The sequence below is a fragment of the Centroberyx gerrardi genome, chromosome 5, assembly GCF_048128805.1.
Source record: "Centroberyx gerrardi isolate f3 chromosome 5, fCenGer3.hap1.cur.20231027, whole genome shotgun sequence".
Taxonomy (NCBI): domain Eukaryota; kingdom Metazoa; phylum Chordata; class Actinopteri; order Beryciformes; family Berycidae; genus Centroberyx; species Centroberyx gerrardi.
The window spans coordinates 34625990-34652313 of NC_136001.1; the positions used below are offsets into that span (position 1 = coordinate 34625990).

At 41.6% G+C, this 26324-nt stretch overlaps 5 protein-coding genes across 9 annotated transcripts in view; 4 read left to right on the top strand and 1 right to left on the bottom strand.

Annotated features, from left to right (window-relative positions):
- The first annotated feature begins 624 nt into the window (after positions 1–624).
- Positions 625–2173, top strand: LOC139923378 (E3 ubiquitin-protein ligase TRIM39-like). Of its 3 annotated transcripts, none has more exons than XM_078283769.1 (2): positions 625–926; positions 993–2173. In XM_078283769.1, exons 1-2 carry the CDS (start codon positions 746–748, stop codon positions 2138–2140), a joined length of 1329 nt encoding a protein of 442 aa, XP_078139895.1. In that variant the 5' UTR covers positions 625–745; the 3' UTR covers positions 2141–2173. The 3 variants fall into 3 exon arrangements, with proteins under 3 accessions (XP_078139895.1, XP_078139896.1, XP_071770236.2); XM_078283770.1 differs by having other exon boundaries at positions 625–914; positions 984–2173; XM_071914135.2 differs by having other exon boundaries at positions 625–2173.
- Positions 2174–3993: 1820 nt separating this feature from the next.
- Positions 3994–7680, top strand: LOC144539356 (E3 ubiquitin-protein ligase TRIM39-like). Of its 2 annotated transcripts, none has more exons than XM_078283771.1 (2): positions 3994–4014; positions 5671–7680. In XM_078283771.1, the coding sequence occupies exons 1-2, from the start codon at positions 3994–3996 to the stop codon at positions 7036–7038; spliced, it is 1389 nt and encodes a 462-aa protein (XP_078139897.1). In that variant the 3' UTR covers positions 7039–7680. The 2 variants fall into 2 exon arrangements, with proteins under 2 accessions (XP_078139897.1, XP_078139898.1); XM_078283772.1 differs by lacking the exon at positions 3994–4014 and having other exon boundaries at positions 5650–6793; positions 6842–7680.
- A 3149-nt stretch (positions 7681–10829) lies between these two features.
- LOC144539341 (E3 ubiquitin-protein ligase TRIM39-like) lies at positions 10830–12361 on the top strand. Its single transcript, XM_078283568.1, has one exon. It carries the CDS (start codon positions 10967–10969, stop codon positions 12359–12361), a length of 1395 nt encoding a protein of 464 aa, XP_078139694.1. The 5' UTR covers positions 10830–10966.
- A 2818-nt stretch (positions 12362–15179) lies between these two features.
- Positions 15180–17277, top strand: LOC139923385 (E3 ubiquitin-protein ligase TRIM39-like). 2 transcript variants are annotated; one of them, XM_078283521.1, is made up of 2 exons: positions 15180–16326; positions 16375–17277. In XM_078283521.1, the coding sequence occupies exons 1-2, from the start codon at positions 15180–15182 to the stop codon at positions 16572–16574; spliced, it is 1347 nt and encodes a 448-aa protein (XP_078139647.1). In that variant the 3' UTR covers positions 16575–17277. The 2 variants fall into 2 exon arrangements, with proteins under 2 accessions (XP_078139647.1, XP_071770267.2); XM_071914166.2 differs by having other exon boundaries at positions 15180–15360; positions 15427–17277.
- Positions 17278–23040: 5763 nt separating this feature from the next.
- Positions 23041–26324, bottom strand: part of osgn1 (oxidative stress induced growth inhibitor 1) — a 19342-nt gene continuing 16058 nt past the window's right edge. The window contains exons 7-8 of the mRNA XM_071914233.2: positions 25557–25900; positions 23041–24632 (exon numbers count right to left, since the gene is read on the bottom strand). Of these exons, the coding sequence (XP_071770334.2) occupies positions 23997–24632; positions 25557–25900 (980 nt within the window). The 3' untranslated portion in view covers positions 23041–23996. The remainder of the gene's footprint in view (positions 24633–25556; positions 25901–26324) is intronic.

Here is a 26324-nt window from a genome sequence, read left to right on the forward strand (position 1 = left end):
GTCAAACTTTGAACAGTCCTTTTTAACATGAAGGAACACTATGAGGCCGTGTTGATGGGCCCTTTCCAATGTTATCAACAAAGTATAAAGTCCAGATTTATGACTCATTGCACTCACTATCTTCAGTGAAAGAAAATGTTATGACAGTTGTCAGTTGTGCATTCCTGTATTAAACATGTACAATTAGATGGGACTTTACATAAAAATGTTTTTGAACCATCTCATGTAATGTGTACCAATGACGTGTGTGGATGTAATGGTATGTGTGTGTGTGTGTGTGTGTGTGTGTGTGTGTGCGCGCGCGCGTGTGCGTGTGTGTGTGCATGTGTGTGTGCACAAAAGTGTGCATTATGTGACTGTGTGTGACTGGGTGTGTCTATGTGTATAATTGAGAGACTTTGGAACTCACCCCTGGCCTGACAAAGTTCCGCCCCTTATATGACTCAGCTCAGACAAACCAGGAAACAGAGTTTGTCATTCTTCCTCTCCTCACTGAGAAGAGACACACCGAGAGACAGACGATAAAATTCACTTTCAGACCAAACCCACGACTTCTACTGAGGGAGGACAGCTACAGGAGGGAATACTGGGAATACTGCCACTTCAACCTGCTGCTGACTCAGCACACTGAATGTGAGTTGAAGAACTACGACTTGAAGTGAAAGCAACTTTTAAGAAACATTCTTGTGGAGGGAGTGGTACCACGACTGACTGTGTTGTGTTTTTAACTTCACTCAGAGAGAAAATGGCTTCCAGATCAGAGGAGGATCTCTCCTGTCCTGTCTGCCATGACATCTTTAAAGATCCTGTCATCCTGTCATGTAGCCACAGCTTCTGTAAAGCATGTCTGCAGAGCTGGTGGAAAGAGAAACAAATACATGAGTGTCCAGTTTGTAAGAGAAGATCTTTACAGAGTGATCCACCTCGTAACTTGGCATTAAAGAACCTGTGTGAGGCTTTCTTACTGGAGAGAGATCAGAGAGCTTCAGCAGAGTCTGAGCTTCTCTGCAGTCTGCACTCTGAGAAACTCAAGCTCTTCTGTCTGGACCATCAGCAGCCAGTGTGTGTTGTCTGTCGAGATTCAGAAAAACACACCAACCACAGATTCAGACCCATCGATGAAGCTGCACGGGATCACAAGGAGGAACTTCAGAAATCACTGAAGCCCTTACAGGAGAAACTGAAGCGCTTTAATCAAGTTAAAGGAAACTGTGATCAAACAGCAGAACACATTAAGGTCCAGGCCCGACACACAGAGAGGCAGATTAAGGAGGAGTTTAAGAAGCTTCATCAGTTTCTACAAGAGGAAGGGGAGGCCAGGATCGCTGCACTGAGGGAGGAAGAGGAGCAGAAGAGTCAGATGATGAAGGAGAAGATTGGGGGTCTGAACAGAGAGATAGCAGCTCTTTCAGACACAGTCAGAGCCATAGAGAAGGAGCTGAGAGCTGAAGACGCCTCATTCCTGCAGAACTACAAGGCTACAGTGGAAAGAGTCCAGCGCCCCCTGCTGGAGGATCCACAGCTGGTCTCAGGAGCTCTGATAGACGAGGCCAAACACCTGGGCAACCTGAGCTTCACAGTCTGGGACAAGATGAAGGAGATGGTCTCCTACACTCCTGTGATTCTGGATCCCAACACTGCCAGTCCAGAACTCATCCTGTCTGAAGATCTGACCAGTGTGAGATGTGGAGAGAGACAGAAGCTTCCTGACAATCCAGAGAGGTTTGACTTCTACCGCTCTGTTCTGGGCTCTGAGGGCTTTAACTCAGGAACTCACAGCTGGGATGTTGAGGTTGGAGACAGTACAGTGTATCGACTGGGCGTGTTAGCAAAGTCTGACCAGAGGAAGGGACACACACGGTCTGGATTATGGAGAATAGGGTTCTGTAAGGGTAAATACACAGTACGCTCCTCACCAAATCCAGACATTGATCTCCCAGTGAAGAAGAAGCTCCAGAGGATCAGACTGCATCTGGACTGGAACAGAGGAAAGCTGTCATTCTCTGATCCTGATACTAACACACACATACACACCTTCACACACACTTTCACTGACAGGCTGTTTCCATACGTTAACACTTCGAATAAAGTGAAGATTTTACCAGTGAAGGTCTCTGTAACAGTGAAACAGCACAATTAGAGATGAAGAAGAAGATGACGATGGTGGTGATTGAGTGATGACTGAGTATAATAACATGCAAAAAAAAGAATTACAGATTCATATTAGATCTTGTATACATTATTTATGTGCTGTGTCGAGAAGAAAAATATATCATATGTCATATAATATAATCTTATAAAAGCTACCTTGGCTTACAAACATTCAATACTACACACATTCTGAAATTTTCCATCATTGCATCACAAGTCACACCATCATGTTGCTTCATCACCTTTAGATTGGTTTCCCTTCAACCAGTGTTTTAAATTGGTTTGAAAGGATCTATAGGTGCTACACAGTCTTAAGGGAGATGGTAATGCAGTTCCTACTGTTCTGACCCAAAAAGCTGTCTGGCCAAATTATGTAGACCAAATTTTTGCACGATAGCTTTGTCTAGTGGAGACTCTGTTGTTATAAATGGCTCCCTCTAGTGGAGGATCTGATACTATTTTTACCCTGATAAATTGAGAGGTGGTGGAGCGAAATCATCAACAATCTAATCTTCCTGAATTTCCCCTTGGTGATCAATAAAGTGCAATCTTAATCTCAATCTTATACAGTAGATAAACATTTATCATGACGATGGAGTTACTGTATCTTGGGTCAGAAGGTTATACTTTTTAATAACATTGCATGGTATGAGTTTTTTTGTATGAGTTTTTTTTTTAACAAATACTTCAAGTGTTTGTTTGTAAAACTTGTGGAGTTGTTTTAATGTAGTGTCATTTGCTTGAGACCAAGTTGAGATATGAAACTTGGGAAAATATCATTGCATGCATATCCATCTTTGCAGCATCTGTGCTCATCTGATGTCGTATAAATCTAAATTGAACCAGGTTATGCTTTATTGTTCCACATAACTTTTTGACTTGCTTTTTAAGATTTAGGTTACCGTCAATGTTAATGCCTAGGTATTTGAAATATATGACGATCTCAATCCTTTGTCCCTTAAGGGAGAATCATTCTGTCTAATGGAGAAGAACATACACACAGTTTTGGATATATTCAGTGCTGATTCATTCAAACAAGAATGAGTCAGCCAGTCTGATGTTCTATCCATTGCAGCTGTATGTTCATCTGCAACTTATAGTTTTGACTTTGCATTTACATATATGTCATAAATACAGTATATGACATCTGCATGCATCTGTATATTAATCTCTGGGCAAACTAGTGGAAGATCATTAATGTAAATACTAAATAAGAGTGGTCCTAAGATAGAGCCTTGCGGGACCCCAAAGGAAGACTCTGAAAATACAGATCGATGTCCATTTATCCTGGTGCAGTGTTTTCAGTTGTGAAGATATGATGGCATCCATTCCATGTTGTTTTCTACCAAGTTGTGTGCTGATAATTTAGACAGTAGGACATTATGGTAGACCGTATCAAATGTTTTCTTCATATGTAAGAGAACATCATTTTAAATCTGCACTATCAATCATTTTGTCAGAGTAGGTGTCACTTTATTTAAAAGGTGGAGATCGCATTTTGGATTCAGACTTTGTGTAAAGTTGGTCAACGAGGAATTGAAGTTTTTTCTACTGTTGCACTCTTTCTATTTTACTCTGCTTAAGAAAATCAGCTAAATGCCTAAAATGTCAAATGTAAATTTACGATTATGTATGTTAGCATTTTAATCTGTAAACTACTGTGATTATTTTCAACTACTTTTGCCTCTAAAACTAATAAAGAATGAAGTTAAGAGGGAAATTTGTTGAGATTTAGACCTACTGACTGTCATTTCAGTAGCGTTGTCTTCATGTCTACCGCTTTTGTTGCTAATCAACGCAAGACACACACAAGCGTTTGTTTACACTGATCAGCTGTTAAAGATGCCGCTGACCGTAGAAGAAGTTTTATTTACTTTTTTATATATTCTTTGTTTGAAAGTGTGCTAAGACAGTGGGAGTTATACCTACAGCTGCCAGTAATGCAGAGAGCTGAGTCCACGCTGAATGTAACAGAACGATGGATGATGGAAATTGTGCATATCCTATAAATGTAAGCTGATTTGTTTCTGAGAGTAAAAATGTATTGCACTTCCTTCCTGTATAAAGTAGTGAGTTCAGTTCAGTTCTGACTCGCCTTTCTTCCCTTGCTGGAGAACCAGAAGGGTTTACTTGTTATGTGTCAGACATTTTGTCACTAGGGGGCGAACTGAGGGAGGACAACATAACGTGGATCCGAATACACCCAAGCCTCTCAGCCGTGGTCTCAGCACTATAAATCTCCTTGCTCTCAGCTGGTGAGTAAGTAATGGCTATATGATGGCGTGTGGTAGTTTCTAATTGGTTATCTTGCATGTGTGAACAAGCTCTGATCTGGGACATAGGAGATAGCAGTCGGTCAGCAAGGGTTTTGAATCTCTGTTTTTGGGTTAGATTTGGACTAGGGTTCTGAAAGGGTAAATACACAGTACGCTCCTCACCAAATCCAGACATTGATCTCCCAGTGAAGAAGAAGCTCCAGAGGATCAGACTGCATCTGGACTGGAACAGAGGAAAGCTGTCATTCTCTGATCCTGATACATGTGATACCCAAGGTTTCAAGAGTCTGTATCAAAGATTTCTCCTGATTTTGGACACATGCCACTGTGTCTCATCTCAGACTCTCTGTCTCTTTGGGGATTAACAGAGACAGGGCTGAGTGTTGGAGTTTTATGGTTATTTACCAGGTCTGTTCCTTGATACCAGCTTTTAGGGATGGAAATGAGGTAATTTGCATTGAAGTCAGTGCCCTTTCTTCACGATCTCAAGGTCTTCCCCCACCATACTGATCTGTTATCAGGGAAGAGGCTCACACAGGATGCACAGGGCCTTTCCAGATGTGGGATGACAATGATGATGTGGTGCAGTTACTACAGCTGTTTGCAAGGAGCCTCAAAGTGCGTCGGACCACATTTGGTCGTGATGAATATATTTTTTTCTCTCCTATGACTTTTTTTTATATCTTTATATATTCTGTCGTATTTTTTAAAATATATTATGGCAAATGCATTTGAATAAGTGTATTTATTGGACTGTTTGCAATATGACATTTGAGATTTGAAGTGCATACAGCACTACTGAATTGTTAAAATGTTTTGCAAGAGTTATAATATTTAGATGTTATATATAACTCACCCCTGGCCTGACAAAGCTCCGCCCCCTAGCTGACTCAACTGAGACAAACCCGGGAAACAGAGTTTGTCATTCTTCCTCTCCTCGCTGAGAAGAGACACACCGAGAGCCAGACGATAAGATTCACCTTCAGACCAAACCCACGACTTCTACTGAGGGAGGACAGCTACAGGAGGGAATACTGGAATACTGTCACTTCAACCTGCTGCTGACTCCACACACTGAATGTGAGTTTTAGAAGAACCACGACTCAAAGTGAAAATAACTTTCGGGGACTTTTCTAGAGGAGGGAGTGATACCACAACTGACTGATTGACTTCCTGTTTGAGCTGTCTGCCTGGTGAGTTTTCAGCTTCACTCAGAGAGAAAATGGCTTCAAGACCAGAAGAGGATCTCTCCTGTCCTGTCTGCCATGACATCTTTAAAGATCCTGTCATCCTGTCATGTAGCCACAGCTTCTGTAAAGCCTGTCTGCAGGAATGGTGGAGGAGGAAACAAATACATGAGTGTCCAGTTTGTAAGAAGAGATCAAAGAGACAACCACCTCGTAATTTGGCATTAAAGAACCTGTGTGAGGCTTTCTTACTGGAGAGAGATCAGAGAGCTTCAGCAGAGTCTGAGCTTCTCTGCAGTCTGCACTCTGAGAAACTCAAGCTCTTCTGTCTGGACCATCAGCAGCCAGTGTGTGTTGTCTGTCGAGATTCAGAAAAACACACCGACCACAGATTCAGACCCATTGATGAAGCTGCACGGCATCACAAGGAGGAACTTCAGAAATCACTGGAGCCCTTACAGGAGAAACTGAAGCTCTTTAATCAAGTTAAAGGAAACTGTGATCAAACAGCAGAACACATTAAGGTCCAGGCCCAATGCACAGAGAGGCAGATTAAGGAGGAGTTTAAGAAGCTTCACCAGTTTCTACAAGAGGAAGAGAATTCCAGGATCGCTGCACTGAGGGAGGAAGAGGAGCAGAAGAGTCAGATGATGAAGAAGAAGATTGAGGGTCTGAGCAGAGAGATAGCAGCTCTTTCAGACACAGTCAGAGCCATAGAGAAGGAGCTGAGAGCTGAAGACGTCTCGTTCCTGCAGAACTACAAGGCTACAGTGGAAAGAGTCCAGCGCCCCCTGCTGGAGGATCCACAGCTGGTCTCAGGAGCTCTGATAGACGAGGCCAAACACCTGGGCAACCTGAGCTTCACAGTCTGGGACAAGATGAAGGAGATGGTCTCCTACACTCCTGTGATTCTGGACCCCAACACTGCCTATCCAGAACTCATCCTGTCTGAAGATCTGACCAGTGTGAGATGTGGAGAGAGACAGCAGCTTCCTGAAAACCCAGAGAGGTTTGACTTCTACCGCTCTGTTCTGGGCTCTGAGGGCTTTAACTCAGGAAGTCACAGCTGGGATGTTGAGGTTGGAGACAATATATACTGGAGACTGGGTGTGTCAGCAGAGTCTGTCCAGAGGAAGGGACTCATACAGTCTGGATTATGGAGAATAATGTTCTATAATGGTGAATACAGAGCATGTTCCTCACCAGATCCAGCTACTGTTGTCCCAGTGAAGAAGAAGCTCCAGAGGATCAGACTGCATCTGGACTGGAACAGAGGAAAGCTGTCATTCTCTGATCCTGATACTAACACACACATACACACCTTCACACACACTTTCACTGACAGGCTGTTTCCATATATTAACACTTGGGATAAACTGAAGATTTTACCAGTGAAGGTCTCTGTAACAGTGAAACACAACTAGAGATGAAGAAGAAGATGATGATGGTGGTGACTGAGTGATGATTGAGTATAATAACATACAAAAAAAAGAATTACAGATTCATATTAGATCATATACATTCCTTAAGTGCTGTGCCGAGAAGAAAAATATATCATGTCATATAATATAATCTTATAAAAGCTACCTTGGCATACAAACATTCAATACTACACACATTCTGAAATGTTCCATCATTGCATCACAAGTCACACCATCATGTTGCTTCATCACCTTTAGATTGGTTTCCCTTCAACCAGTGTTTTAAAGTGGTTTTAAAGGATCTATAGGTGCTACACAGTCTTATGGAAGATGGTAATGTAGTTCCTACTGTTCTGACCCAAAAAGCTGACTGGCCAAATTATGTAGACCAAATTTCTGCACAATAGCTTTGTCTAGTGGAGACTCTGTTGTTATAAATGGCTCCCCCTAGTGGAGGATCTGATACTATTTTCACCCTGATAAATTGAGAGGTGGTGGAGCTAAATCATCCACAATCTAATCTTCCTGAATTTCCCCTTGGTGATCAATAAAGTGCAATCTTAATCTCAATCTTATACAGTAGATAAACATTTATCATGATGATGGAGTTACTGTATCTTGGGTCAGAAGGTTATACTTTTTAATAATATTGCATGGTATGAGTTTTTTGGTATGAGGTTTTTTTTAATCAAATACTTTAAGTGTTTGTTTGTAAAACTTGTAGAGTTGTTTTAATGTAGTGTCATTTGCTTGAGCCCAAGTTGAGATACGAAACTTGGGAAACTATCATTGCATGCATATCCGTCTTTGCAGCATCTGTGCTCATCTGATGTCGTATAAATCTAAATTGAACCAGGTTATGCTTTATTGTTCCACATAACTTTTTGACTTGCTTTTTAAGATTTAGGTTACCGTCAATGTTAATGCCTAGGTATTTGAAATATACGACAATCTCAATCCTTTGTCCCTTAAGGGAGAATCATTCTGTCTAATGGAGAAGAACATACACACAGTTTTGGATATATTCAGTGCTGATTCATTCAAACAAGAATGAGTCAGCCAGTCTGATGTTCTATCCATTGCAGCTGTATGTTCATCTGCAACTTATAGTTTTGACTTTGCATTTACATATATGTCATAAATACAGTATATGACATCTGCATGCATCTGTATATTAATCTCTGGGCAAACTAGTGGAAGATCATTAATGTAAATACTAAATAAGAGTGGTCCTAAGATAGAGCCTTGCGGGACCCCAAAGGAAGACTCTGAAAATACAGATAGATGCCCATTTATCCTGGTGCAGTGTTTTCAGTTGTGAAGATATGATGGCATCCATTCCATGTTGTTTTCTGCCAAGTTGTGTGCTGATAATTTAGACAGCAGGACATTATGGTAGACCGTATCAAATGTTTTCTTCATATGTAAGAGAACATCATTTTAAATCTGCACTATCAATAATTTTGTCAGAGTGGGTGTCACTTTATTTAAAAGGTGGAGATCTCATTTTGGATTCAGACTTTGTGTAAAGTTGGTCAACGAGGAATTGAAGTTTTTTCTACTGTTGCACTCTTTCTATTTTACTCTGCTTAAGAAAATCAGCTAAATGCCTAAAATGTAAAATGTAAATTTATGATTATATATGTTAGCATTTTAATCTGTAACCTACTGTGATTATTTTCAACTACTTTTTACTCTAAAACCAATAAAGAATGAAGTTAAGAGGGAAATTTGTTGAGATTTAGACCTACTGACTGTCATTTCAGTAGCGTTGTCTTCATGTCTAGTTCTGCTGACTGAAGGTTGATTTATAGTTGGGTGTTGAAGCGTCGCCATAGCTACGACGCAGGTGTCTGCGGCGGTGCGAGCATTTATACAATCTCTACCGCTTTTGTTGCTAATCAACGCAAGACACACACAAGCGTTTGTTTACACTGATCAGCTGTTAAAGATGCCGCTGACTGTAGAAGAAGTGTTGTTTACTTTTTTATATATTCTTTGTTTGAAAGTGTGCTAAGACAGTGGGAGTTATACCTACAGCTGCCAGTAATGCAGAGAGCTGAGTCCACGCTGAATGTAACAGAACGATGGATGAAGGAAATTGTGCATATCCTATAAATGCAAGCTGATTTGGAAACTTCCAGTCTTGATGTAGTTTCTGTGGGCCGGTTGTCAAAAGATGCAGCATTTTAAATATTTCAATAACCCAATATCCTCAGACATTATTTATTTGATGCACGGAGACAAAGTAATTTTAGCTGCAGTTTTATTTGGTTTAAAACATGAGAGTACATCTTCTGGCTGGAAAATCCTTTTTATTCTGTTTCTGAGAGTAAAAATGTATTGCACTTCCTTCCTGTATAAAGTAGTGAGTTCAGTTCAGTTCTGACTCGCCTTTCTTCCCTTGCTGGAGAACCAGAAGGGTTTACTTGAACAAGCTCTGATCTGGGACATAGGAGATAGCAATCGGTCAGCAAGGGTTTTGAATCTTTGTTTTTGGGTTAGATTTGGACTAGGGTTCTGTAAGGGTAAATACACAGTACGCTCCTCACCAAATCCAGACATTGATCTCCCAGTGAAGAAGAAGCTCCAGAGGATCAGACTGCATCTGGACTGGAACAGAGGAAAGCTGTCATTCTCTGATCCTGATACATGTGATACCCAAGGTTTCATGAGTCTGTATCAAAGATTTCTCCTGATTTTGGACATATTCCACTGTGTCTCATCTCAGACTCTCTGTCTCTTTGGGGATTAACAGAGACAGGGCTGAGTGTTGGAGTTTTATGGTTATTTACCAGGTCTGTTCCTTGATACCAGCTTTTAGGGATGGAAATGAGGTAATTTGCGTTGAGGTCAGTGCCCTTTCTTCACGATCTCACAGTCTTCCCCCACCATACTGATCTGTTATCAGGGAGGAGGCTCACACAGGATGCACAGGGCCTTTCCAGATGTGGGATGACAATGATGATGTGGTGCAGTTACTACAGCTGTTTGCAAGGAGCCTCAAAGTGCGTCGAACCACATTTGGTCGTGGTGAATATATTTTTTTCTCTCCTATGACTTTTTTATATCTTTATGTATTCTGTCGTTGTATTTTTGAAAATATATTATGGCAAATGCATTTGAATAAGTATATTTATTGGACTGTTTGTAATATGATATTTGAGATTTGAAGTGCATACAGCACTACTGAATTGTTAAAATGCTTTGCAAGAGTTATAATATTTAGATGTTATATTGCATTTTAACTTAAAACACTGGGCTACTTGACTAATACTGTTTTCATTAAACATTTACACATTTCATTACACATCTGTGTAGTTACTCTGCATCCTATTTAAACAATGTCACAGTAGCTTATGTTTCTGTTTCTGAGATGTAGAACTTTTCCATAATAATGAATCACACTTATATTCTCACTGTCAAATCATTTGGAGCTGACAAATGGCTATAAAATGGTTATATTTATTGTTATTGTTGTTATTATTATTATTATTAGTATGTTCATTATCATTAGCAATTCAGTTTCATCATGTTTTCATCAATTAAGACACTTTGTAACTCACCCCTGGTCTGACAAAGCTCCGCCCCCTAGCTGACTCAACTGAGACAAACCAGGAAACAGAGGTTGTTATTCTTCCTCTCCTCACTGAGAAGAGACACACCGAGAGACAGACGATAAGATTCACTTTCAGACCAAACCCACGACTTCTACTGAGGGAGGACAGCTACAGGAGGGAATACTGGAATACTGACACTTCAAGCTACTGCTGACTCCACACACTGAATGTGAGTTTTAGAAGAACCACGACTCAAAGTGAAAGTAACTTTCAGGGACTTTTCTAGAGGAGGGAGTGATACCACAACTGACTGACTTATTTCCTGTTTGAGCTGTCTGGCCAGTGTGTTTTCAGCTTCATTCAGAGAGAAAATGGCTTCCAGATCAGAGGAGGATCTCTCCTGTCCTGTCTGCCATGACATCTTTAAAGATCCTGTCCTCCTGTCATGTAGCCACAGCTTCTGTAAAGCCTGTCTGCAGGAATGGTGGAGGAGGAAACAAATACATGAGTGTCCAGTTTGTAAGAGAAGATCTTCAAAGAGACAACCACCTCGTAATTTGGCGTTAAAGAACCTGTGTGAGGCTTTCTTACTGGAGAGAGATCAGAGAGCTTCAGCAGGATCTGAGCTTCTCTGCAGTCTGCACTCTGAGAAACTCAAGCTCTTCTGTCTGGACCATCAGCAGCCAGTGTGTGTTGTCTGTCGAGATTCAGAAACACACACCAACCACAGATTCAGACCCATCGATGAAGCTGCACGGGATCACAAGGAGGAACTTCAGGAATCACTGAAGCCCTTACAGGAGAAACTGAAGCTCTTTAATAAAGTTAAAGGAAACTGTGATCAAACAGCAAAATACATTAAGGTCCAGGCCCGATGCACAGAGAGGCAAATTAAGGAGGAGTTTAAGAAGCTTCACCAGTTTCTACAAGAGGAAGAGGAGGCCAGGATCGCTGCACTGAGGGAGGAAGAGCAGCAGAAGAGTCAGATGATGAAGAAGAAGATTGAGGGTCTGAGCAGAGAGATAGCAGCTCTTTCAGACACAGTCAGAGCCATAGAGAAGGAGCTGAGAGCTGAAGACGTCTCGTTCCTGCAGAACTACAAGGCTACAGTGGAAAGAGTCCGGCGCCCCCTGCTGGAGGATCCACAGCTGGTCTCAGGAGCTCTGCTAGACGAGGCCAAACACCTGGGCAACCTGAGCTTCACAGTCTGGGACAAGATGAAGGAGATGGTCTCCTACACTCCTGTGATTCTGGACCCCAACACCGCCTATCCAGATCTCATCCTGTCTGAAGATCTGACCAGTGTGAAATGTGGAGAGAGTCAGCAGCTTCCTGACAATCCAGAGAGGTTTGACTACTACTGCTCTGTTCTGGGATCTGAGGGCTTTAACTCAGGAAGTCACAGCTGGGATGTTGAGGTTGGAGACAATACAGACTGGTCAGTGGGTGTGTTAGCGGAGTCTGTCCAGAGGAAGGGAATCATACAGTCTGGATTATGGAGAATAGGGTTTTATAATGGTAAATACACAGCACGTTCCTCACCAGATCCAGCTACTGTTGTCCCAGTGAAGAAGAAGCTCCAGAGGATCAGACTGCATCTGGACTGGAACAGAGGAAAGCTGTCATTCTCTGATCCTGATACTAACACACACATACACACCTTCACACACACTTTCACTGACAGGCTGTTTCCATATATTAACACTTGTGATAAACTGAAGATTTTACCAGTGAAGGTCTCTGTAACAGTGAAACAGCACAATTAGAGATGAAGAAGAAGATGATGATGGTGGTGATTGAGTGATGTTTGAGTATAATAACATACAAAAAAAAGAATTACAGATTCATATTAGATCATATAAGTGCATATAAGTGCTGTGTCGAGAAGAAAAATATATCATATGTCATATAATATAATCTTATAAAAGCTACCTTGGCATACAACCATTCAATACTACACACATTCTGAAATTTTCCATCATTACATCACAAGTCACACCATCATGTTGCTTCATCACCTTTAGATTGGTTTCCCTTCAACCAGTGTTTTAAAGTGGTTTTAAAGGATCTATAGGTGCTACACAGTCTTATGGAAGATGGTAATGTAGTTCCTACTGTTCTGACCCAAAAAGCTGACTGGCCAAATTATGAGTGGGTGTCACTTTATTCAAAAGGTGGAGATCTCATTTTGGATTCAGACTTTGTAATGTTGGTGATCGAGGAATTGAAGCTTTCTCTACTGTTGCACTCATTGTATTTTACTCTGCTTAAGAAAATCAGCTAAATGCCTAAAATGTAAAATGTAAATTTACGATTATGTATGTTAGCATTGTAATCTGTAACCTACTGTGATTATTTTCAACTACTTTTGCCTCTAAAACCAATAAAGAATGAAGTTAAGAGGGAAATTTGTTGAGATTTAGACCTACTGACTGTCATTTCAGTAGCGTTGTCTTCATGTCTAGTTCTGCTGACTGAAGGTTGATTTATAGTTGGGTGTTGAAGCGTCGCCATAGCTACGACGCAGGTGTCTGCGGCGGTGCGAGCATTTATACAATCTCTACCGCTTTTGTTGCTAATCAACGCAAGACACACACAAGCGTTTGTTTACACTGATCAGCTGTTAAAGATGCCGCTGACTGTAGAAGAAGTGTTGTTTACTTTTTTATATATTCTTTGTTTGAAAGTGTGCTAAGACAGTGGGAGTTATACCTACAGCTGCCAGTAATGCAGAGAGCTGAGTCCACGCTGAATGTAACAGAACGATGGATGAAGGAAATTGTGCATATCCTATGAATGTAAGCTGATTTGGAAACTTCCAGTCTTGATGTAGTTTCTGTGGGCAGGTTGTCAAAAGATGCAGCATTTGAAGTATTTCAATAACCCAATATCCTCAGAAGTTATTTATTTGATGCAGTTTTATTTGGTTTAAAACATGAGAGTAAAACTTCTGGCTGGAAAATCCTTTTAATTCTGTTTCTGAGAGTAAAAATGTATTGCACTTCCTTCCTGTATAAAGTAGTGAGTTCAGTTCAGTTCTGACTCGCCTTTCTTCCCTTGCTGGAGAACCAGAAGGGTTTACTTGAACAAGCTCTGATCTGGGACATAGGAGATAGCAATCGGTCAGCAAGGGTTTTGAATCTCTGTTTTTGGGTTAGATTTGGACTAGGGTTCTGTAAGGGTAAATACACAGTATGCTCCTCACCAAATCCAGACATTGATCTCCCAGTGAAGAAGAAGCTCCAGAGGATCAGACTGCATCTGGACTGGAACAGAGGAAAGCTGTCATTCTCTGATCCTGATACATGTGATACCCAAGGTTTCATGAGTCTGTATCAAAGATTTCTCCTGATTTTGGATATATTCCACTGTGTCTCATCTCAGACTCTCTGTCTCTTTGGGGATTAACAGAGACAGGGCTGAGTGTTGGAGGTTTATGGTTATTTACCAGGTCTGTTCCTTGATACCAGCTTTTAGGGATGGAAATGAGGTAATTTGCGTTGAGGTCAGTGCCCTTTCTTCACGATCTCAAGGTCTTCCCCCACCATACTGATCTGTTATCAGGGAGGAGGCTCACACAGGATGCACAGGGCCTTTCCAGATGTGGGATGACAATGATGATGTGGTGCAGTTACTACAGCTGTTTGCAAGGAGCCTCAAAGTGCGTCGAACCACATTTGGTCGTGATGAATATATTTTTTTCCCTCCTATGACTTTTTTATATCTTTATGTATTCTGTCGTTGTATTTTTGAAAATATATTATGGCAAATGCATTTGAATAAGTATATTTATTGGACTGTTTGTAATATGACATTTGAGATTTGAAGTGCATACAGCACTACTGAATTGTTAAAATGCTTTGCAAGAGTTATAATATTTAGATGTTATATTGCATTTTAACTTAAAACACTGGGCTACTTGACTAATACTGTTTTCATTAAACATTTACACATTTCATTACACATCTGTGTAGTTACTCTGCATCCTATTTAAACAATGTCACAGTAGCTTATGTTTCTGTTTCTGAGATGTAGAACTTTTCCATAATAATGAATCACACTTATATTCTCACTGTCAAATCATTTGGAGCTGACAAATGGCTATAAAATGGTTATATTTATTGTTATTGTTGTTATTATTATTATTATTAGTATGTTCATTATCATTAGCAATTCAGTTTCATCATGTTTTCATCAATTAAGACACTTTGTAACTCACCCCTGGTCTGACAAAGCTCCGCCCCCTAGCTGACTCAACTGAGACAAACCAGGAAACAGAGTTTGTTATTCTTCCTCTCCTCACTGAGAAGAGACACACCGAGAGACAGACGATAAGATTCACTTTCAGACCAAACCCACGACTTCCACTGAGGGAGGACAGCTACAGGAGGGAATACTGGAATACTGACACTTCAAGCTACTGCTGACTCCACACACTGAATGTGAGTTTTAGAAGAACCACGACTCAAAGTGAAAGTAACTTTCAGGGACTTTTCTAGAGGAGGGAGTGATACCACAACTGACTGACTTATTTCCTGTTTGAGCTGTCTGGCCAGTGTGTTTTCAGCTTCATTCAGAGAGAAAATGGCTTCCAGATCAGAGGAGGATCTCTCCTGTCCCGTCTGCCATGACATCTTTAAAGATCCTGTCCTCCTGTCATGCAGCCACAGCTTCTGTAAAGCCTGTCTGCAGGAATGGTGGAGGAGGAAACAAATACATGAGTGTCCAGTTTGTAAGAGAAGATCTTCAAAGAGACAACCACCTCGTAATTTGGCGTTAAAGAACCTGTGTGAGGCTTTCTTACTGGAGAGAGATCAGAGAGCTTCAGCAGGATCTGAGCTTCTCTGCAGTCTGCACTCTGAGAAACTCAAGCTCTTCTGTCTGGACCATCAGCAGCCAGTGTGTGTTGTCTGTCGAGATTCAGAAACACACACCAACCACAGATTCAGACCCATCGATGAAGCTGCACGGGATCACAAGGAGGAACTTCAGGAATCACTGAAGCCCTTACAGGAGAAACTGAAGCTCTTTAATAAAGTTAAAGGAAACTGTGATCAAACAGCAAAATACATTAAGGTCCAGGCCCGATGCACAGAGAGGCAAATTAAGGAGGAGTTTAAGAAGCTTCACCAGTTTCTACAAGAGGAAGAGGAGGCCAGGATCGCTGCACTGAGGGAGGAAGAGCAGCAGAAGAGTCAGATGATGAAGAAGAAGATTGAGGGTCTGAGCAGAGAGATAGCAGCTCTTTCAGACACAGTCAGAGCCATAGAGAAGGAGCTGAGAGCTGAAGACGTCTCGTTCCTGCAGAACTACAAGGCTACAGTGGAAAGAGTCCGGCGCCCCCTGCTGGAGGATCCACAGCTGGTCTCAGGAGCTCTGATAGACGAGGCCAAACACCTGGGCAACCTGAGCTTCACAGTCTGGGACAAGATGAAGGAGATGGTCTCCTACACTCCTGTGATTCTGGATCCCAACACCGCCTATCCAGATCTCATCCTGTCTGAAGATCTGACCAGTGTGAAATGTGGAGAGAGTCAGCAGCTTCCTGACAATCCAGAGAGGTTTGACTACTACTGCTCTGTTCTGGGATCTGAGGGCTTTAACTCAGGAAGTCACAGCTGGGATGTTGAGGTTGGAGACAATACAGACTGGTCAGTGGGTGTGTTAGCGGAGTCTGTCCAGAGGAAGGGAATCATACAGTCTGGATTATGGAGAATAGGGTTTTATAATGGTAAATACACAGCACGTTCCTCACCAGATCCAGCTACTGTTGTCCCAGTGAAGAAGAAGCTCCAGAGGATCAGACTGCATCTGGACTGGAACAGAGGAAAGCTGTCATTCTCTGATCCTGATACTAACACACACATACACACCTTCACACACACTTTCACTGACAGGCTGTTTCCATATATTAACACTTGGGATAAACTGAAGATTTTACCAGTGAAGGCCTCTGTAACAGTGAAACAGCACAATTAGAGATGAAGAAGAAGATGATGATGGTGGTGACTGAGTGATGTTTGAGTATAATAACATACAAAAAAAAGAATTACAGATTCATATTAGATCATATACATTCCTTAAGTGCTGTGTCGAGAAGAAAAATATATCATATGTCATATAATATAATCTTATAAAAGCTACCTTGGCATACAAACATTCAATACTACACACATTCTGAAATTTTCCATCATTGCATCACAAGTCACACCATCATGTTGCTTCATCACCTTTAGATTGGTTTCCCTTCAACCAGTGTTCGAAAGTGGTTTTAAAGGATCTATAGGTGCTACACAGTCTTATGGGAGATGGTAATGTAGTTCCTACTGTTCTGACCCAAAAAGCTGACTGGCCAAATTATGAGTGGGTGTCACTTTATTCAAAAGGTGGAGATCTCATTTTGGATTCAGACTTTGTAATGTTGGTGATCGAGGAATTGAAGCTTTCTCTACTGTTGCACTCATTGTATTTTACTCTGCTTAAGAAAATCAGCTAAATGCCTAAAATGTAAAATCTAAATTTACGATTATGTATGTTAGCTTTGTAATCTGTAACCTACTGTGATTATTTTCAACTACGTTTGCCTCTAAAACCAATAAAGAATGAAGTTAAGAGGGAAATTTGTTGAGATTTAGACCTACTGACTGTCATTTCAGTAGCGTTGTCTTCATGTCTAGGTTCTGCTGACTTTAGGTTGATTTATAGTTGGGTGTTGAAGCGTCGCCATAGCTACGACGCAGGTGTCTGCGGCGGTGCCAGCATTTATACAATCTCTACCGCTTTTGTTGCTAATCAACGCAAGACACGCACAAGCGTTTGTTTACACTGATCAGCTGTTAAAGATGCCGCTGACTGTAGAAGAAGTGTTGTTTACTTTTTTATATATTCTTTGTTTGAAAGTGTGCTAAGACAGTGGGAGTTATACCTACAGCTGCCAGTAATGCAGAGAGCTGAGTCCACGCTGAATGTAACAGAACGATGGATGATGGAAATTGTGCATATCCTATAAATGTAAGCTGATTTGGAAACTTCCAGTCTTGATGTAGTTTTTGTGGGCAGGTTGTCAAAAGATGCAGCATTTTAAGTATTTCAATAACCCAATAAACTCAGACATTATTTATTTGATGCACGGAGACAAAATAATTTTAGCTGCAGTTTTATTTGGTTTAAAACATGAGAGTAAATCTTCTGGCTGGAAAATCCTTTTTATTCTGTTTCTGAGAGTAAAAATGTATTGCACTTCCATCCTGTATAAAGTAGTGAGTTCAGTTCAGTTCTGACTCGCCTTTCTTCCCTTGCTGGAGAACCAGAAGGGTTTACTTGTCGTATGTTAGACATTTTGTCACCAGGGGGCGAACTGAGGGAGGACAACAGAACGTGGATCCGAATGCAGCCCAAGCCTCTCAGCTGTGGTCGCAGCACTATAAACCTCCTTGCTCTCAGCTGGTGAGTAAGTAATGGCTATATGATGGCGTGTGGTAGTTTCTGATTGGTTATCTTGCATGTGTGAAAGGAGCTGTATTCTACCATCTTGTCTCTGTTTAGGACCAAATAGAATTCATGTTTACTTTGAGTCTGTCTGTTTATGCTCCTCTAGTGACGCCCTCTAGTGGATACAAACAGAAAAACATGTGAGATAACTCATTATCTGCCTCTTGGATTGAATCTGTGATCCCCCACACTACAAGGCCATGCAGACATTGGGCTTTAAATAAACAAAAGAAAATAACAACATAAGAAACAACACATTTGCTGAAAAAAAATATTTTTTAATAGAAACAAACCACATACCAATGCATGGATTTTTACATGGAGAACAGAGATTTGACTGTAAATACATATTCAGATGGAAACCTAATTGTATATAAATCAACCCATTTATACAAACACAAAGTGAAAACACAGCATCTTCCATAGAAACAAACTATGGAAAAGACTGGGCAGGATTTTACTGCATAAGGAAACAGATTTTCAGATAGACATATTCATACACATTCATATGAATAACCATAATTCAGAATTTAGTATTAAATACTACATATGATACCATAGATTACCACAGTTAAACCATAGTTTACCATAGTTCACATGGAAAAAACACAGGATATTTTTGTAAGGCCAGGAAGCCTAGACTTTAATGCCAAAATTAACTATCAAACCAATTTTTGCAATAGATGATTTAATCTTCATTATGATCACTGAAGTCATTTCACAATAATTTCTCAGAGTAAGGAGTAATCGTACTTCATGTAACACCCTCTGGTGATAATAATTCAGTTTATTTTAGACATTTTGCTCTACGAAAGACAGCTACACTTTAGGCAGGACGGCGCCCCCAGTGGCTAACGAGAGTATGGTCAATGTCCAGTTTGAATCTGATTTTTTTAAGGTTTTCTATACTTTTTAAGTTCTGAGAATTGTTAAAATCGTTTTCACTACGTTTCCACACTTTCCAGACCCTGCATCGACTGTAAACTGAATGTGTGGTACGTTTCCAGTTGATGCCGTGTGTGTATTCTGCCCTACAAACTATAAACAGCAGTGACTACTTTGTGTGTGTTTTAAAAGTCAAAGGTCATGCCTGGAGTTTGTATTTCATATCAGCACAAAATTATACCCATGAATGCTTTTAAACTCACAAGGAAACAGCATTTTGATGTAATTCGATGTATTTCCAGTTGAAACAGGATGTTGGGCGGGACAGAACAAGGAGGGACTGTTCAAAAGTGTTTAAAAGTAAAAAAAAAAATGTATTTACGCACAGTCTTAAGCTTCACAAATTATGGCCTCTTCCAAATGAATAAATTTAACCACCAGGACACAAAAATCTGTGACAGTTTTATTGGTTGGAATTATTTTCAGGAAGCAAAATTAATGGGATTTTGATATAAAAATATGAGAAAATAGAAGTTTTGTATGTTTTTGTGGCATGTACTCTTAAATATGTATATATTATGATATGGGGAATTAGCTAACAAGGTGAAAAGGTTCATCTTTCAGTTCATTGTGACTTTAAATGCTTTTGTCAGGAACAGGAGATAAACGCTGAAATCTTTTTCCTCAGTTTCACTCCTCACACGGCTGCTGCTGCTTGGCCTCGCAGGGCAGAATATAGGTTACAGCTCAGTGCTACGGAACATAATGTACTGCGGTGAATAATGTGTCTTAAGGCACTGCTGGCTCCATATCAGGCGCTATAGGAGCAGAAACACACATCAGAGTTCACTATCGGCCACAAGGCACCATCTGTTCACATGTAAAGAAAAAGTTACAGAAATAACATTGGCGCCCAGCAAGGCCTTGTATTTACCCTTAAACGGGACAATAGTAATAAATTAATCTGTAAATATCAACACGTATGGACTAGACAGTGTGTAGGATGTTATTTTTGGGCATTAACTGGTATTGTACAATTGTAGAGTTCTGATCCAAAATGTTATATATCCAATTTGGAAAAACATAACTAAATAAATAACAAAATTTTAAAATCTAGGGGATCTAGTCAGTAAAAGTGTCTAATTTAGTCAACCAAGGACTTCAATTCCCTACTGTCCTTTAAGAAGCACCATCATTTGGTTTAGTGTTGTGTTACAAATCATTTTGTAAGAGGAGGTGTCAGTTTTTTCAAAATGGAGATTTAATTTTGGAACTGAACTCTTAATCTGATCAACATTACCTCTCCCCTGCCTGTAATCACCCTGCATATTGTAAATATGATATCTTATCCCTCCAATTATTTGTAATTTTTAAACTGTAATCAACAGTTCACATCTCACATCTCAGCAAGGGGCCCATTCAACATGCTTTATATCCAGTGTAAGAAACAAAACATACTTAAAATTCAGTTATTAAGCAGTTAAACACAATATATGATTCTCAAAAATGTTAGTATGCTGTAAGCAAATGTGTTCAAAGAGCTGATTTTTTTTTTCTTTTTTTTTTTTTAGACTTTATATCAGCAATCATTTTGTCGGAGTAGGTGTCACTTATTTAAATTGTATCTCGGTTTGAAAAAACAAAAGAAATCAAAAACCTCTTCCAATGTTTCCTGTCCCTGGGCGAAAAGCCAAACTATCCTAACTGCAGTTTAAAGAGTCAAAACTACATGAGAACCAATAGACAGATCAGGCAATTTCTTTCAGTTTCTGTAAAGTTGATTTCTTTGGGCATACAAGGTTTCAGCCAGACACAAAAACAAACATCTGACTGGTGAAAATGTTTTATTTTATTTGGCCAGCAGGGTGGAGTAGAGAGCAGGTAGACCGTCTGTAAACCACAGGACAGTTCAAACCCCCAACCTGCTGAAGTGTCCATGAGCAAGACCCAGAATCCCTACCAGCTCCTGACCCCTGACCTCTGACTTCTCTGTGTGTGATAAAATAAATAGTCTAGAGGAAGTACTGCAGTATGACGTTACCATTATTTCATTTCGTTCACACCCAGCATGTTCTGATCGGTTTATCTGAACTCTGCTGCATTTCCTGCTTTAGTTGGCACCAAATAACGACAACGAGATACCTGAAGAATTTGACCCCCCCCCCCACCTCCACCCCCGCCCCGCCAAAATCTCTAACCTGATTGGTTGGGAATTCCAGTACAAATGTTATGATAGCTGTGGAACGTGCACACTGTAGGCACTTCCTTCAGTGGTGCTGGGAACGATCCAGACCAAAACACCCACAGAAAAACAAATGAAGATTCCCACACACAACATTCACCTCTGCTGTGTCTTTTATTTCCTTAACGACATTTCGGCCCTTTATCAAGACATTACCGCTGCAGCGAACCAGTGTCATGAAAATGCCATGAGAAACGTCTTACCGTAATTAAGGTTTTGTACCGAAATGTTGACAAGAAATAAAAGACACAGCAGAGGTGAATTTTGTGTGAATCTTTTCTATTTCTATTTCTGAGTCCAGGTGACTTTTGTTAACGAGCCCTGGTTGGCTTGTAATTGGTCAGTTTGACCCTAAACAAACCAAATACTAAAATGCAACTTTTCCACTGTGGTTCGGAGCAAAGGAAACCAGCTGGAGGTGTGAACACAGTCTTACAGCGAGCGAGCAGGTTCAGTGTTTTGCTCCAGGACACTTCAGCAAGTCACACAGCTGTTAATAGACTTATAACGGCTGTTGCGGGGATCAAACCTGTGACCTTTCACCTACAGGACGGTCTCTTCAGTCGTCACTATCCTCCCCGGCCGCAAAAAGGACACATGCCATTAGGTAGACGACGCTTCCACCCGAAGCCACATGGTTAGCAGTTAGTTTCATGAGGCCGCTGTGGGAGTTGAACCTCTAACCCTGGACATGGTGAACAGCTGCACTGAGAATGTGTTAAAAAAATAGACATTTTGAAATGCATAATATTTTTTAAAAAAAAGGTTGAGGTTAGTATTGCTACACATAAGTGTGTTGTTGGCTCAGTGGGTTAAGGCTCGTACCATGTAGTCACAACGTCGTGCGTTCGAGTCCGACTCACAACTCAACGCCCTCCAATATACTCTGGTGTAATGTTGGATATTAAACTGAATATTCATAGACTGTACACCATCTGTTCCACAGGTTCAAATATACATGTATATGATCTAATACAGCAAAAAAGCCTGAAGCCCTATTTGCATGGGACCGGTATTATGTGGGGAGCTCAGTGGTTAATGAGTTACCCCCCCGACCTCTGTGCTTCCTGAAACTTGTTCACATGGGATAATGTGAAATTTGCTGAAATCACCAGTGTCCAGGGTGTAAATTCAAGAGTTTGTGCTGAAAATAAGTTCAAAAACTTCTGCAGATTCCACTCCTGCCTCCATTTTTCATGACAGGAGGAGAGAAATCGCACAACTAGAAGAAGTTTTTTGCGTGCCAAAACTAAATGAAATTACAGAGACCTTCACCAAAGTACGGAAGGTAATTTGCGCTAGAAGTTTTACTGTACAGATTAACAGATATAGCAGATTCGCTAAAATCGCAATCGCCGCAATTATTATAAATCACTAGACATCCACAGGTAATATTGGTCCAATGTGAATAGGGCTTTAAAAACAATGCTGATGTAGTTTCTTTTTGCGTTATTATCATATACATGATGTCATCTGTCATGAAATATATCATCATTCTTCACAGTGCAGCCGAATGCTGAAGTTCCAACAACTGCGGAAATCGAGTCATTCGTGTAAGAGGAATGATAGAAAAATTATGTTCCCTCTCCCTGTTGTTTTTCTTCTAAGCAGAACATCTTTTAAACACGATCGAAGTATTAACAAAGATCTCAGGCGGGTACGAGTTTCCCGCCACGTGAATAAAAAAAAAATCACGCCGACATACAGAGTACAGCACCAGGAAGTCACCAACAGCAAACCCAAAATATACACAAGACATACACTTAGAAAATAATATTAAAAAAAAAAGAAAGGTAGGAAAAAACTCCACAAAAAAAAACTGCTCACATTTGAATGGAATTTTAACTACGGAAACATGTTAATCCGTGTTGAATCCTGGTTAAAAAAAGCAAGGCTGGCGTCATGCGTGTTGTTAGCATGTTAAACTTTAACCAGGCAGTTACTGATGCGTGTCAAGGCTTTCTGTGAGCAGCTGACCTGCTGCTGTAAGCATGAGGCGAGCAACTGAACCTCCATCTCTGTCGGTTTTTTCTGGACTTGGCGTTGATCTGGCTTTCTCTCTCTCTCTCTCTCTTTCTCTGTCTCTCTCTCTCTCTCTGTCTGTCTCTCTCTCTATCTCTGTCTCTCTGTCTCTCTTCATTTCTCTCATCTCCATATTTCTCCGTTCTTGCTTTCTTTCTGTTGTTTCCTCTCTCGTTCTCAGTCTATCTCCATCTCTCCCTCCTCAAGTCCGTCTTTCCATCTGTCTCTCTCTCTCTATCTCTTTCTGTCTCTCCATCTCTTTCTGTCTCTCTCTCCATCTCTTTCTCTGTCTCTCTCCATCTCTCCGACACTTCGAAGGACCTCTGTTATCTGTGTGATCTTCCCAGCATGCCTGTCGCTGTTTCTCTGACCGCTTTTTTCACACTCCATACCCTTCAGGTCTGGAGACGTTGAGATCGCACCAAAGCTTTTCGCCGGACCAGATCAGCCCAGTAGACACCAGTCCAAACCCAGTCCAAACCAGTCCAAGTCCAGTTGCAGAGACCATTTGTTGCCTGTTTTGTGCCGTGAATTCACTTCGGTGGCATGTCTGACTTGGCTTGATTTCTGGAATAAGCGTCACCATACCGCACACTTATTTCAGGTACGGTGGAGTTTCCACCAGTTCAGTTTCGGTCGAGCCCAGATCCTGTTTGGTCTCGATCCATTTAGCCCGGATCAGATCAGAGTGGATCGGTTCGGTTCGGCTCAGCATGAGTCCATTAACCCTTTCCGCCTGTCTGTCCCAGGAAAACCCACGACTAGTCCAGAACACAGATTTCTGTTTCTGTCTGTCTGGTAGCCCGTCTGTCCACCCATCTGTCTGTGGTCAACCTGTCTGTGGTCAAATCCCCTCCTCCTCTTCCTCCTCTTCCTCCTCCCTCGCTCTCCTCCCTCTGTCTCTTGGCCAGGTCGCTCGCGATGGCCAGCGCTCCCCCCTTCAGGAACCTGACGAAGTTCTCGCCGACCAGCGGTCCCATGGCGTACAGGCCCGGCCCGTCCGCCGACACCACCTCGTTCGTGAACGGGTCCACCTCGATCGGGTTCCTCCGGCACGTGATCGGCTCGTCGGGGTTGGCGCCCAGCGGCCGGCCGTTGTCGGGCAGGAAGGAGAGGTTGGGGTGGGCGCCGATCAGAACCAGCGCCATGGAGACCTGGACCACCGTCCGCTGGCCCGAGTCCGACTCCAGCACGCACTTCCGGTCGGGTCGGAACGCCGCGACCCGGTGGCGAGGGAAGCTGAGGTAACCCGGGTAGGAGGAGGAGGAGGAGGAGGTGGAGGATGGGGAGGGAGGGGAAGGAGAGGAGGTGGAGGAGGAGAGGGGGGAGTGGTGCTGGTGGTTCTGGGCCTGGTTCTGGGCCGGCCGGTGCTGCTGCTGGGTCATCATCTGGTGGACCTGGAGGCAGAGAGATTATTCAGATTAGCTGAAACGGGGCAATAAGGAAGATGATAAACAGACCATAATATATCTGCAGGTTGTTGATCAATACCAATGATGGCACCAATAGAGTCGATTGAGCTCATAGATTACTTAACGCCCCTTTAACAGTCGCCATGGAGAAATTGATTGATGCAGCAAATAGTAATAACTTTAAACATAGCTTTTAATTAGAATTGCTTTTTACCCTTCACAGTGTTTTTTATTCTTCTGTTTTATTGTTTGCTTGTCATTTTAAGAGTTGATCATTTTAGAATTGCTGTTGTCATCGGCATAGAGGGTCGTTCCTATGATGGACTATTTTTGATTTTTAAATTTTAATGTCATGTAATGGTTTTAATTCATTTACTGTTTTTAATCCATTTATTGTTTTATTTATGGTTTTATGTGAAACATTTATTTATTTATTGCAATCTAAGTTGCATATATGAATGGTGTTATATGAATAAACGTATCATTATTATTATTATTATTATTAGAAACAATAGGATATGAATAGGAATAGAGCATATGCAGAGTATCTAACATAAAAACAACTACAACACAACATTTTAAGTAAAAACATATGAATGCAGCATTGTTGTTTTTAAGTTTTTAAGTTCATTTTCATAGAAAAAGTTTGAGCTCAAACAACTTAGAGAAGAGGTGCTACCTTACAGATGAGGGCAATCCATGAGTATCAGTGGAGAGTTTTAGTGTCCCATGCTGTCTAACTGCTGTTTCAGAGGCTTTTTTTAACAGTAAAATTCTGGTGGAAATACTTAATACTTTATAGTAAATACTTAACTAATTTCATGAAAATGTTTGGCATGAAAATACTCAGATTTAAAGATACTGAACTCGGCAAACGTCAGACCGGCTTTCAGACCGCCCGCTCCTCACCTTGTGGTATTCTGGGTAGAGCAGTTTGGGCAGCTGGTTGAAGATGAGGCCGGGGTCGGTGACGGAGCGTCGGAAGGCGTGGTAGACGGGCGTGTTCAGGTGGTGGGCGGCCAGTACCGCGTCGGCCGCCGTAAGCCCCGCCCCCACCACCAGCACGGGGTCCGAGGATTGGTCGAGCTCGCCGCGGGAGATGGCGGCCTCCAGCTCCCAGAAGGAGTGGCAGACGAAGGGGAGGGACTCGCCCTCCACGCCCAGCCTGGCCGGGATGTCGTGCGTCCCGGTCGCCAACACAACGCTGTGGGACAGCAGGGAGAAAGGCACCTCCTCCGAAACACAGGAGCCGTCTGGAGGAGGAGGAGGAGGAGGGAGGAGGAGGAGGAGGAGGAGGGGGAGAGGGAGGAGGAGGAGGGGGAGGAGGAGGAGGAGGAGGAGGAGGGGGAGGAGGAGAAGAAGAAAGGAGTGGGTGATTATGTGGTGATAGTTTGTTCAACTTTCAACAAGCCGCTTCAACGCTAACTTTGATGGCATGAAAGGAGAGGAGGAGAGGAAAAGAGAGGAGAGGAAAGGAAAAGAGAGGAGAGGAGAGGAAAAGCAAAAAGGAGAGGTGAAGAGAAAAAGAAGAGCAAACGAGTGGAAAAGAAAAAGGAAAGCTACGGAAAAAAGGAAAAGAAAAAGGAAAGGAGATGAAAAGAGAAGAAAGGAAAGAAGAGGAAAGGCAAGAGAAAAGAAGAGAGGAGGGATAGGGAAAGAAGGAGAGGAAACAAGAAG

Excerpts from the sequence above, each read along its gene's own strand:
- LOC144539356 (XM_078283771.1), top strand. The coding sequence starts at position 3,994 with ATGCCGCTGACCGTAGAAGAA. Across the intron at positions 4,015-5,670 it reads TGCCGCTGACCGTAGAAGAA|GATCTCTCCTGTCCTGTCTG; the intron begins GTTTTATTTACT and ends AGACCAGAAGAG.
- LOC144539341 (XM_078283568.1), top strand. The coding sequence starts at position 10,967 with ATGGCTTCCAGATCAGAGGAGGATCTCTCCTGTCCTGTCTGCCATGAC.
- LOC139923385 (XM_078283521.1), top strand. The coding sequence starts at position 15,180 with ATGGCTTCCAGATCAGAGGAGGATCTCTCCTGTCCCGTCTGCCATGAC. Across the intron at positions 16,327-16,374 it reads GAGAATAGGGTTTTATAATG|TGAAGAAGAAGCTCCAGAGG; the intron begins GTAAATACACAG and ends CTGTTGTCCCAG.
- LOC139923378 (XM_071914135.2), top strand. The coding sequence starts at position 746 with ATGGCTTCCAGATCAGAGGAGGATCTCTCCTGTCCTGTCTGCCATGAC.